This window comes from Pholcus phalangioides, unplaced genomic scaffold (genome assembly GCF_987345545.1).
Source record: "Pholcus phalangioides strain wild (caught in Gottingen) unplaced genomic scaffold, Ppha-v1.0 ptg000013l_1, whole genome shotgun sequence".
In the NCBI taxonomy this organism is placed as follows: Eukaryota; Metazoa; Arthropoda; class Arachnida; order Araneae; family Pholcidae; genus Pholcus; species Pholcus phalangioides.
In genome coordinates this window covers 14,043,338-14,057,537 of record NW_028301606.1, presented here as the reverse complement: position 1 = coordinate 14,057,537, position 14,200 = coordinate 14,043,338, and the positions used below count along the sequence as shown (strand labels likewise).

General features: G+C 37.7%; 1 protein-coding gene across 1 annotated transcript; it reads left to right on the top strand.

The window, feature by feature from the left end:
• The first annotated feature begins 260 nt into the window (after positions 1–260).
• lmgA (anaphase promoting complex subunit lemming A) lies at positions 261–738 on the top strand. Its single transcript, XM_089240778.1, has one exon. The coding sequence runs from the start codon at positions 345–347 to the stop codon at positions 597–599; it is 255 nt and encodes an 84-aa protein (XP_089096904.1). The 5' UTR covers positions 261–344; the 3' UTR covers positions 600–738.
• Positions 739–14,200: the final 13,462 nt, after the last annotated feature.

The following is a 14,200-nucleotide window of genomic DNA, read 5'->3' as shown; positions in this document are numbered from 1 at the left end:
CCGAGTATATTTCAATCATATCCGTTCATTTTTTTGTCATTAAAATTACGTTGGTTGCATTTCAGATGCGTGATCCCGGGAAAGAAACCCAAATTGATAAACTTTAACCGATGTTCCGTAATCTTCTTCATGATATATGGTCAATAAGAGTTTACTGTCTCAGTTGTTTGTTTATAAATGCTTTTCATAGATGACAGCATCAATGCAGATATAACTCCAGGAGAAAAACATTTTTTTCTTTTTCAGTCTGGCAACAAGTTTTGAACCGAACAATTTTGTTGTTTACATTCTGCCTATAGTGTGTGTGTCAGTTGACAGTTGTCGTATTAATAAAGCTAATTGCAATGAAGATCAAGATCACGAATTTGTCGGCCGTCGCGACGTGGAGGTGGGTCGCCAACGACGACAACTGCGGCATATGCCGGATGCCGTTCGATGGCTGCTGCACCGAATGCAAGATGCCCGGCGATGACTGCCCGCTGGTCTGGGGACAGTGCTCTCATTGCTTCCACATCCACTGCATCATGAAATGGCTCAACTCCCAGCAAGTTCAACAGCTGTGTCCTATGTGTCGCCAAGAGTGGAAATTCAAGGAATGAAACTCTTTCTAGTTGTGTGAAACGCCTTTCAAGAGTCGTCCCGCCATGAACATCACTTGTGAAATTGTTGGCGAATTAGCCATGAATATCCCGCCAACACTTGGTGATTGAATAAACTATTTATTCCATATCCTGTTAATATGCTTTCTAAACCATATTTGGTCCTGCTGTGCTATTATTGAGCTAAGATTGCCGCCAAGTTGGCGATTGCACCAAGGTTCTGGCCCCTTAGTGACCAAGAGTTACGTTTTTTTCATCTGACTTCTTCACATCTGCTTTGTAAAGATTAACGATGGTCCGCCAAAAAATGGTACAGCATTCAAATGCTAGACCTCTGCGGAAAAAAGGGAGTCTTTGTAATCGTGGCATGATTGTGATTTAATGAAATGTTATGCTTCTATTCAACGTGAATGGAAATAGGGCGCTACCTTATACACCACTGAATGAACGCTATGACTCTGCGCCGCACTGAAAATTAAGTTAAAACTACCCTTATGGGTGCCACGCAGAGATAGACTTGGAAGTCTAGGGGGACACGATAATTTATATATACATTACATCAGTCGACTCCACCTTTGTCGCTAGGGAGCAGCAATGCTCCCCCGTATCTCCGCCCATGGTGTGAAGACCTCTGGTTGCAACCCTAGTGCATCGTGAGGTATACCGTTGGGCAGCGGTTCTCAACCGGTGCTCCGTGTGCACTTCCCAGGGGCTCTGCTGCCACTCGAGAACAACAAAATAAATCAATAAATTTGATAAACTAGCAAGGAAAAAAAAAATCTTAAAGGGTACCTCCATATAAATATATTAAAAAGGGCTCCTCCAGTTAAACAAGGCTCCGCCATAGAAATTATTCACTGAAAAGGGCTCCGCAAGTCAGAAAAGGTTGAGAACTGTTGCCGTAGGAAAATATTTTTTACAACTGGCCAGGCCCGTCATTTTCGGAGCCCTTCCCCCCCCCCCCCGGCTTTTGGAAATACACTAAAAATGGTATATATATATATATATACATACATTGAGTACATGTGTTTTGCCCCCCCCCCCCCCCCGTGGAAAAAGTTGAAATGACAGCCCTGCGCCACTGGCGTTTTTTTCTCATCCACCACGTATAGTGAGAAATCAGAAAAAAAATATGCTACACGTTTAAACACATGCTTTAATACATGTAATAATCCATAGTACATGTTATTATCCTAAATAATCCACACAGAATTGAACGAACGGTACACAAATGCTGCCAAATTTAAAAATACTAAAGTGCAAAATTAAAATTCACAGAAAAAAAAAATCTGCAGGGTTTGAAGTTGTGATACCTCGGCCCAACAGAAGCAGGTCAACGCCATCAATAATGGGGGGGGGGGAAATCAGTGCTTAAAGCTCAGTTGTGAGCAGAATATGTGGCAGCAGCACCATTGTGCAATCACAGTGATATGTGACAAAGTTTAATGATGAAATAGTGCAGAAAACGTTTTGTCCAATCGCTAACACACATGCGTGGGAATATGCAAATAAGACATGAGGGAATGTAACGAAATTGCTACAGCTATAACCGTAGATGTGATTTTGTTTTTATTCAGTCGTGGACCCCTCACCCCCTGAATATTAATTTTTAAAAAATGAATAAGAAATACTGCGGCTGAGTGCAATGAAATATATTACAATATTTGTGAATCAATAAATGATAGCAAGGCCCGGCGAGCCGTTATTATTGTCAACTTGATGCACCTGAACCGCATTTGATTAAATCAGAAAACTTTTTCATAATGTCTGTTATTAATATTATTTCACTAAGCCAGTTGAAAACCCTAATAGACAAAAAAGGCAGTATAATGCAGTTGGAGCAGGCAAGCACAGAAAAAAATAAACAAGCGTTTCCCAAGTGGCTCATTTGACGACATTCTGAAGTTTATCTAAAACACACATCAACCCTGCCTTCCTTATTTGATGCACTGTCGCAGGAGGAGTGAATAACGTGAAATTTTTAATATTGATTTGCTTTTTTGGAACCAATTTAGTGGCAAATTTTTGGGGCGAAAACAAGGCTTTCTTTGAGACAGACTTGTCTTAAAAATGGAAATGTTTTCTCATCAGATTTGATATTCGTCCATGGAAAACTATAACGAGCCAAGGATATATATTTTTAGTGAGCACAAGCGCAAGAGAGCTGGGACACTGATGACGATGGGAATTAAAAGTGGGGGTAAAATTATAATGATAGGAGGTTGCCAATGAAAAAATTGTATATAACCAAATCACTAAGGCTATTGGTAATGGAGGGGAACCCACCTAATTGGCTGTAACCCCCAAAGCAGAATATTTTGTGGTGTTCTGCAATGAGCCCTCAGCTGACTTAAAATGTTCTGCGGTAAAAATTTGCATATACATAATAGTGTTTTTCTACACACTTTTCTTAAAATTCTTCCAGATTGTTCTGCACCAGCACTGGTTGTTCTGCGATGTACGTTGCACATTTCGGCATATTCTGCTTTAGGGGCTGTAACATCACTCATAAAATCATAGCCCTATTGTAGCGCATCATAAAGTTATTTATGTTTTTGGCTTATTCTCTTGGCTATAAAAGAAACCTCATCAGTGCCTTAGTGATTTAACTTTATGCTATAATGGTTCTCAAACTATTGGTGGGGGGGGGGGGCCATGATTTTGTAAGCAGTGAGGTTGCATCGTACTAGTCTGCGTTTATTTTTTTTATTTTTTCATTCTTCTCCGCCAGCCAGTACTTTGGCTCCTTCTAAGTATTTCATTGGCAACTGAGATGCTTTTGAAGCCTATGCGTCTTAGTCCTATTCATATCGTTTTGCCATTTTCGATTCTTACTTCCAACAGTGTCTTAGCTCTCTTGCGTTATCGTGCTTGTTACAAATATGCATGCTTGTGCTCGTTATTTTTACCATGAATGAATATTTTCAAATCTGACGAGAAAACGTTTACGTTTCTAACAGAGGTTGGTCTTCTACCAGCGAAAGAAAGCCTCATTTTTTGCCCAAACTTCTGCTGTTAAAATAGTTTCAAAAATTGATCTGTGCAAATAATTGTGTCTGCGATACATTTTTGGTATATTTTGGGTTATATTGTGTTTGATTTCTGAGGGAGCATACCTTTTTTTTCTTTCGTGATTTGCCTTTTTTAGCTGTTGGTGCTTTTCTTCCTGTCAGCCACTCTGCGACATGCATCCAGCTGAACAGGGATACAAATGCTTGCATGGGTACATCAGCGCCATTAATTTCTTGCCGATATGGCGAGGCTCTTCGAATCAGGGTTAGTACAATGTTATTATACTCATTTTAAGCACGCATGAAAAGTGCTGTGAATATTCATGCTGCCATCTACTACTGTTGTATCTTCCATATAATATATCAAGTAATATAAGTTATAAAATATATTTAAATAAAAAATATATTTTATAACTTTATCATAGAAATTTATACACCTTTTAAATTGACAAAATATCTAGTTACATCCCTGATGTGGCCCCCAGGATTGTAACGCAGAATTTTTTCATGGAGCGGCAAACATAATTTTGCAGCTGTGTATCTCCTAAAATTTTCTGCCCGAGGCATACGCTCCTCCAGGACGTCAAAGTCTGTCACTGCATTACCTATGAGCTCTTCACTTTCATCATTAAGTAACTTTTCAGAGATTTATGTCTTGATTATCGGTTTTTCTCACTTTTGGCATTTCTTGCGATATAATTACAACTACTACACTAAACCATGCATGTAGGCTACCTCGTCCATATTGCTCTGTGGAACCTCTAACGAATTGGTACATGTTGGAATGTACGTGTAGTGAAACCTGACATGAAGTTTGTTTCTGTATAATGCTTGTTATGTGTAGTGCTGCAATCTCTCTCTGCCACCAGTTTTTTCTAACTGTAAGTGAAGTGTAATGATTGAATAATTGTATCGTTGTAGGAAAATCTTGCGAATGTAAGTACAAAAGTACAAATTGGGAATTTGCCCACGTCATCGCGAATTTTTGTATTTTTGCCCCGGGAAATAGGGTATGGTTGACCTCTTATGGTTGTTCAGTAATTTGTACGCTTTTGCGAACGATTCTTGAGCTGCTTTCACTGGAATCGGTTTTTTCAACGAACACAAAGGGAAGAAAGGATCACGAACGACCCACAAGTTGATTAGAACCGCTGCGGAGGGTGGGGGGGTTGTGCGTTGCAAGATCGGCGCGCTAGTGTATACGCTCCTTTAGAGGTTAGTCTAGTATACCAAGGTTTCTAGAATATTTAAACCTTGTAGTGTAGTAATGAAATTTGAAGTAGCCGTTTCTGCCTTTTTTTTTTTTAGTGGCTAGTTTTATTGGTCTTCAGTCTTCTCAATAGTGGCGACATCTATTTTGAAAATTCGGAAACGTGACGTCACTAGGGTGCGCACGCAGGCGTCGTCTTTCCTAAGTTTTTGAACCAGGTAACCCTACATATAATCGAGCTGATATTACTCGGAATTCTTTTTCGCTCAGTGCTCGTCATCGAGCTTATATTACTTATTACTAGGGTGACCATACGTCCCGTATTTCCCGGGACAGTCCCGGTATTTTCTGTTTTTTTGGCTGTCCCGACTTTTTAGCAAAAGTGTCCCGGTTTTTCCCGTATTTTGCACGAAGCCTACTTGAATTTTTATTCTTTATCGAAGTCGAAGATTGAAATTATTTTCAACTTATAAATTATATTATGATAACTGCAACTATAAATGAGTATATGAATCTCCCACATTTGTCTTAGTGAAAAATTTTTTTCGTGGAATTCATTTTAGCCCACTGCAATTAGCAGTAATACTGCATTTCCCGCCATTGCGATTTCTCCGTTATTTCAAAAATATTTGGCAAGTTTGTTCGGTTTTGGCGTCATTTTTGGCAATAATTAGCGATGTCCTGTATTTGGAATCCCAATGTCCCGTATTTCTCTCGAGGAAATATGGTCAGCATACTTATTACTAATATAAGCGCGATGCTATATATAAACAAATAGATATTTTTTATATCTTATCCTTTATGCTGCCATCTATCCAGAAATCTAAGAAACAGTGATGGATAACAAACAAAAAAAATTGGCTGCCATCTATCTGCAAATTTAGGAACGTCAATAACGGACTACGAAAAGAAACGTAGGACTTGTGCTGCTATCTAGTGTTGCAAAGTCAAACAAGAACAACCTTCAACAAGTACAATTTCTAAATCCTAGATGGCAGAGATCGTATGAGGTTTTTGGCTCACATGATATTTTTCTTTTTTGTTGAAAGACATACTAAGTAACCAATATGGCGACTTCCTGCGCGATTCATGAAAGAAACAAATTTAAATTAAAGCAGCATGGAAATGAATATTTTTTTTAATGGCGGCTAGAAATTTCGAACTTTTTTTTAACTTCAAGTTATCGACCTGCCTGTTTTTCCTTCAAAAAATTGCTTGATTAAAGCTGCGGTTCTTCGATGTAATTTATATGGGCCCATAATTATGTAAAACTTTTCAATGAGTAATTAATTACTCATTGAAAAGTTTTCCATTCAAATAAAATCGCAATTAAAAGTATTTCATTTATTCAACCAGTAACGATTAGGCCTAGGGTAATTTTGAAACACCCTCTGAAGGTTCATTAACAAACGTTCATATAAATTTATCAATACGTTATATAAATTGTAATTGCATCCATCTCGTGTTTTTTACGGAAGATCAGAGGATTCGTGATATCTGTCAACAAGTGAAAAAGATGCAATGAATTCTTTGGCGTGTATACATTGAACTAAAGAAATGAATTTCTTTAAATCTTTTTCTTTTCGATAATTATAAATAACGCAAATAATTATATCTATAATTATTGCATTTTTGAAGGATAAAAGAACAAAAGGCGACGAAAAATCACTGCCATCGGCTAAACTCAGAGATTACTCAATGGTAATTGTAATATAACTAATCAATACTTTTAAACTTCACTAAATAACACATGGTGATTACTGCTACAATAGCGCGATCGGTAGAGGCATGGTGAGATACATAGTTAGACTGACCATATTTTTTCTAGAGAAATACGGGATATCGCCAAAACCGAACAAAGTTGCCATTTATTGTTGAAATTACGGAAAAATCACTATGGCGTTAAATGAAGCGTTACTGCAATTTGCAGTGGATTATAATAAATTTCACGAAAAAAAACGTTCACGAAGACAGATGTGGGAGATCGATATTTTCATTTATAGTTGTAATTATAATATAATTTATTAGTTGAAAAATAATTTCAATCTTTGACTTCAATAAAGAGTAAATATTCAAGTAGGTTTCGTGTAAATTTTGCCAAAAAGTCGGGACGACCAAAAAAACAGAAAATACCGGGACTGTCCCGAGAAATACGGGACGTATGGTCACCCTAGGTTTGAATCAATACCTTCTTGCTCTAGAAGGTGTTGGTTTGAATCCGACCAATGCCAAGAAGTCATACTTTTTTTTTTTTTTCGTCTCTTGAAATAGCGCCATCTATCTTCTGAAATTCGAACTATTTGCAAATGGTCAATTTTGAACGTTTCCAAAGTGGACATAATGACCATTTCATCACGTCATGTTTGAGACATTTTATGACTTCCAAAAACCGTTTTTATTGACGTCAGCCGACAACTTGGGACCTTCGAGGAATCATATTTTAACAAATGTACAGGACATCTTCCTGTACATTTTAACATGATGCTTACATATGGCGTATAAAATTCAGACATTTATTTTTTCACTTCGAAAATATGGAAGGCAGATGGCAGCACCAGTGTAACATGAAACAAGCAAAACCCTGACAGCATAGATACATTAGGGCCACGAACAGACACACACATAGCATGTTCCTCAATGTACCAATTTGTTAAAAATGCTCTGGATCAATGTTTATGAGGTGCATGTAAGGGTAAGTATTAGTGCTGCTTAGGTGGTCGTAGTGACAGACTCGCACCCCGGGTTCGAGGACCACAGTGGTGGTCGACTGAAGTTGGTTTTCTGTGGTTTCCAACTTTGAGGTGCAAATGCGAGAGCAGATCTCCCCATTAAAAAGTCTCGCCACAGAGAGCAGCAACACAGGCCTACAAACAGTACAAGTATTCAGTCATTACACTTCACTCACTTAACTTCTGAAATATAGATGGCATTACTGAAAAATCGAACACAACTAGAGAGGCACTCAGACTATTTAGGTACAAACACTTATTACACTTCCAGCATAACTCACTAGGTAGTAAATTGCACATGGCGATAGACCTGAGTTGTGATCATTTTGAAGAAAAAAAAAGATTAATAGTGAAAATTCACACGACTATATTTTTTCTACACAGAAAAGTTCTTTCCCATCCCCTCGTTTCCTGAAAATATTTCCCAAAGATTGTTCTGCAATGTATATGCAGCATATTCATGGGGGAGGGATGGGCTTAGCCCCAGACTGGCAAAAAATTTAAGGAATGATATTATAGTCGAATGGGAGAAATGTGTTAAAATTTGTGTAGCATATAGGCAGAATCTCCCCCCCCCCTTGCGTAGACAGTGAGAGACTATGTAAGTGAGTAACTTAGGAAGTTTGCCAGAGATTAGTGATCAAAAGAGTGACCTATAAAGTGAGGGACCATATCACTGAAGACCAAAAACTTAACCTAGAGAGTTTTCAAGCTTGGGATATGTAAGTGACCTACAGAGCAACGCACCAGATCAGAAAGTAACCAAGACTTTGCAAGCATGTGAGTGATCAAAGGAGTGACCTAGAGCATGTGCAAGCCTGTGAATGACCAAAAGAGTGACCTAGAGATTAAGGGACCAGGTCCGTGAGCAGCCTACAGATTTCGCAAACATATGAGCATAGGCATACGCAGAATTTTCTCGAGGGGGTTCTCAGATTTTTTCCCATTCTGAGGGGGGAGGGTTTACGCTTTTTCCTGCAAAATAATACTATAATCTTGACTCAAGGCCCCCCCCCCCCCTTTGCATACGCCAATGCATGTGAGTGATCTACAGAACAAGGGATCATGTCGTTAAATGACTAGAAAAGTAATTTAGAGAGTGTGCAACCTAGACAGCAAGGGACCAAATCACTGGAAGAGTTTCCTAGGAAATTTGAAAGCATGGGAGTGATTAGAAGAGTGACTTAGCAATCAATCACTAGAGTTTGTAAGTATGTGAGTGATGAAAAGAATGGCCTAGATCATGTTCAAGAATGTGAATGACGAAAAGAATGACACACAGAGTGTGGGACCAGGTCAGTGAGTGACCTAGAGTGATCAAGAAAATGTGCAAGCATACGAGTGACTTGAAAACGGGGGTTCTAAGCTAGCTATAGCTCAGGGTGCAAATGCATAGAGAACAGTAAAATTTGTACAGCAGACAGTCTACAAAACCAAATACTAAATCGAACCAAATACTAAAATGATTTTTGGCTTATTTGATTTTGGAGGGAGTAGACTCTTTTTTTGGATTCACCTCGACACCAGAGTTTCTTTCGTTTACGTACTGGATTGAGGAAAAATCATCTTTCTCTCTATTATCTGCAATGTCACCCTCAATTTAACAAATTTGATGTGGGTCCAACATTACTGACCAACGTGTTGTGTACACTATTTCAAAAGACTGTCCATTTTGGAGTTTAGAAATTTTCTCGAATTTGCAAAAAAGACTGGGCGAATCATTCTAAAATTTTGGTCATATATAAATTATATTGATACTCACCATTTTCAGTGAAAATTTAGTCATGAGTGCTTGCTGCAGAGAGCAACAGGCCTACAATTATTAATTCATTACACTTTACTCAATATAATTTCTGAAAAACTCATAGTTAAAAAAATTGATTGCAGATGGCAGCACTACACATAACAAGCATTACACAGAAACAAACTTCACAGAAGGTTCTCTATACATACACACAAATTCCAGCATATGCCAATTCGTTAGAAGTTCTGCAGAGGAATATGGACGAGGTGCATGTCTGGTTTAATAGTAGTCATGAGTGCATTTAGGGAACCGACAAAAAAATTAAATAAATAAAAGTTTTTGATCAACACCCTGTATGAAACAAAGCTGCAGATAACTGGCAACTTCAAAAAAATGTTGCACTAACTTTGTGCAATATTTGGGTGCATTTCCCCGAGAATAGCGTGTATATTCACGAAAAAATGTGAATGTTTTCTACAAAACTTCCCATTTTCATCACGCATTTTTTACTTAAACATGCAGAGTTTTCAACTAATTTTTTGAAAATCCACAGAAAACGTAACGCTATACATAAGACATACTGTGTAGGAATTTAAAATGTGACAAATTATTATTTGATGAGATACGAGTATTTTTAGTAAATGACTATTAATTGCACATGTACAGAAATATGAATTTTATTTTCCATAATTTGATTACCAGATATATAGCGCAACTTATATGAATATTCCAGCTGCATTTTGTGAAAATTCAGAAAGGTACACAAGATGTGGTGAGCTATAGTTTCGAAATTTTATGAACATAATTGGATAAGGGATTTCCACAAATTGATATGCAATTATTTTCTGGTATTTTATTTTGAGTGTGGCGCTGCTTGTCTCGTGCAATTTTTATATTTTTATTATGTTTTTATGATCAGTAGCTAGGCATTATCTAGTGTCTTCTTGTATTGGAGTTCAGTCTGGCTCCAACTGTCGACCGAACATGTAGCAAAAATCTCTCTCTTCTATTTCTTCTATTAAATAACTTAAAAAAGAAAAGGAGTCATGACTCAGTATGTTTCCAAAATAACGAGACATCCACCAGCACCTCGCGTCACCACACGAGAGTGAGCCCATAGCATTATGCGATTGCGCGAAGACAAGTGTCTGATGCTATGTAAGAGAAGTGCTTTAGCGTAACAAGCATGTATGATGTCAACATGAACAAACTGTTCAGCTTGTTTTGTCAAAGTGAAAAATCAGCAAATAATCGTATATTAATTTGTAAAAAAATCCCTTATTATTCAGTTATTTTCAACAAGTTTCAAAATTACAACTCTTAATAAAAAATTACATATATCTTTCTGAATTTTCATCACATACAGCTGGAATTTTCAAATAAATTGCGCAACATGTCTGATAATCAAATTATGACAAATAAAATTTCTATTTCTTGTGCATGCAAAATTAATAACCATTCATTAAAAATACTCATATGTCATCGAATAATGATTTGTCACATTTTAAATTCCTACACAGTGTCTCATGTATAGCGTCATGTTTTCTGTGAATTTTCAAAAAATTAGTTGAAAACTCAGCATGTTATAAGCAAAAATTACGCGACGAAAATAGGGAATTTTTATAGAAAATATTTATATTTTTGTGAATATACAAGCTATTCTCACAAAAATGCGCAGAAGTATTCCACTAGTGTTTCCTAAAGTGGGCAATAATATAGAAAGGTCTAGGGGGGGGGGGGGGATAAAAGCTACTGGTTTAATATAGGATCCTATGGGTTTGGTTGAGTAGGGGGCGATAGGAGAAAAAAATTTCTGAAGGGGGCGATGGAACAAAAAGTTTGAAAAACTATGTACAACCTCTGACAATAAAGTTCGGTCAATAGTCCTGTAACATTAATGTAGATGAAATGTTAATGAAAGTTACCTTACTGTCCTTCGAAATAGTCACCTCCCATTACTATGCACCGCTGAGATCTCCTATACATGTCCTGGAAACTTTGCAAGAAGTCTTCTTTTGGGATGGAGTTCAAAAGCCTCGTCACGCTTCGGTGGATGTCAGGAATATCGTCAAATCTCTTTCCTTTCAAAGCGAGTTTGAGTCTTGGGAATAGGAAGAAGTCTGGAGGATTGAGATGTGGCGAGTATGGTGGATGTTCAATTTGCACCACCCCTTTTTTTGCCAGGAACTGTTTGACGATATTGGCTGTGTGAGGGCGAGCATTGTCGTGAACAAGAAACCATGAACCTTGTTGTGCATACTGAGGTCGTACCCTGGATAGACGTTTCATGAAACAGGTCAAAATTTCAATGTACCTTGCAGCATTCATCGTCGTTCCCTCAGGTAGAAATTCCTTGTGGATAATGCTTTGACTATCAAAAAAGGTAATTAGCATCATTTTGATGCATGATTTTTCTGCTCTGACCTTTTTCCGACGAGGTGATGCAGGAGAACGCCATTCCATGCTTTGCCGTTTCGTTTCAGGGTCGTACCTGAGACACCAGGACTCATCCTCAGTTAACTTTTGTTGCCACTGCGGAGGTTGAGTGGGCATAATGACGGACTCGCGTCGCGAGGATCCGGGTTCGAACCCCACCGTCACCGCAGTGGTGGTCGGCTGAAGTTGGTTTCCTGTGGTTCCCAACTTTGAGTTGCAAATAGGAGCCGATCTCCCCATTGAAAAGTCTCGCCACACAGAGCAACAGGCCTACAACGATTAATTATTCAATCATTACACTTCACTCATAGTTAGAAAAAACTGGTGGAAGATGGCAGCACTACACATAACAAGCATTACACAGAAACAAACTTCACATCAGGTTTCACTACACGTACACGCACATTCCCGCATGTACCAATTCGTTAGAGGTTCCGCAAAGGAATATGGACGAGGTGCATGTCTGGGTTTAGTAGTAGTAGTGATCTTTTTGTTTGTTCATTTTCCTGTTCTCAGTTAAGAACCAACGCACTAAAGAAGCACTTTGTAAAACAAGTCTTTCACGGAACACAAACGACGCTCAACTGAACAACGGTGGCGGCAGATGGTCAACACCTGCCGCTACGCATGTGCAGCGTTTTGCTTCCCCAGTGTTGCCAGATCGGTCGTTCTGACTTCATTCACCGAACTTTATTGTCAGAGGTTGTAGATAACAAAATTAATACAATATATGTATTGTTTAAAGTTGCAAATAATTTGCGACTTTTTCTCATATAGGGTGGAGCAAACAAACTTTTTTTTCGTCGGCCCTCTAAATGCACTCAAAACTAAATCTCCACTGGAAATAAGTACTAATGTAGGGTATATATACGGCCAAAATTTCATAACAATTCACCCAGTATTTATCTAGAAACTTCAGAATATGTCGAAACTCCAAAAAGGACAGATTTTTAGAAACATAATGTAGGTATGTCAACATCTCTCAAAATTTGGTTTATCTTTTCAGAATCACCCTACAATTCATACATGGAAAAAAAATACAGGTTTTCAAAAAAAATATTCTATTTATTATAAATATCAATTTATACGAGTACATTAATAAAAAAAATTCCACCCAAAACCAATGTATATAATGTATAAATATATAATAAATTAGCCATTGGAAGATAGAAGATTAATGATAATGATTAATGTCTCTGCATGTATATAATCAGACCTCCGCGTGAACCAGGGCCGTCTTAAGAGCATCATGGGTCCCGGGCCAAGTGGTGTTTCCTGAGGTCCAAACTGGTAAATTGTAGAAAATATCAACCAGATCTCATTTCTGTTTGGGTCAATCTTCTCTTGAGGGCCCCCGGGCCGAGGCTGGGTGAGCCCATGAATTAAGACGGCACTGCCATCAACCACTTTTGGGGACAGAATAAAAATTACTTCTGAAGCAGAGTAACTTGATAACAAGTCAAATTTATTGATTATACTATGGCAGTGACCTTAAAAAACTGACATCATAAATACGGTGATTTTAAAAGTTATTGATGTTACACCAGGGCTTGACAAGTAAAAAAAATTTAGGCTGCAGCAAAATTTCTCAGGAGTGAAAAATGATTTTTATATTCCCAAGAATTAACAGTCTAAAATAATATTTTCCCAACTTTTCCGATACTTTACATCTTATCTTTATATGATAAAAGACATTGTCATGAAATCAGGAAATTTTGTATCATTAATAGGCATACATATTCATAGATATTATTCATAGACTCCAATTTAGCAATCACACACAAAATTTTAGGCGCCATACAGATTTTTAGTCAACATGGTTAACTGGAATTTGTCAAGCGCTGCGTAAAACAGACTGCATATTAATATTGAGACGATAATAGAGAAAAGACAAAGAATGATCTCAAGCAAAATCTCCAGTTCCCTAAAATATCTTTAAAAAAATATAAATTTTCTATTTTATTTTACATAGTAGCCAAGTCTTCCAAATTTCAACCGGACTCCAGAAAAATTCTTATATCTCCTGAAGTTTTTTTGATAGTGATGGCAGAAACTCCTAATTTTAGGGGGGGGGGGGAGGGGAAGGAAAGATTTTTCCTGAGGAATGTCTCTTGTCTGTTTTTTCTCCATTTGAGAAATGTTCGATTTAGGCAGGAGAAAAAAACCAAATTCGCAGAACAGCCAGCATCAGTTCCACTTCTAGACACAAGTGATTAAAGTGATTTGATCTGTATGACCATACATCCCATTTAGTAGACATGCCACTTTTTATTTTTTGCTCAATGGCGATTTTTTATTGATGCGATTATTTTGATCTGCATGTAGTAATGACACATAGAACGCCCTACTTTTTTTTAGTACCAATTGGCAATGGCTTCCATCATGTCACACTTTTTGAAGGGAGAGAGAAATTCCTACACTCTCTCTACTTCACTTTTGCCAATCAGAAACCTCCTATTTTGTTTTGAAAA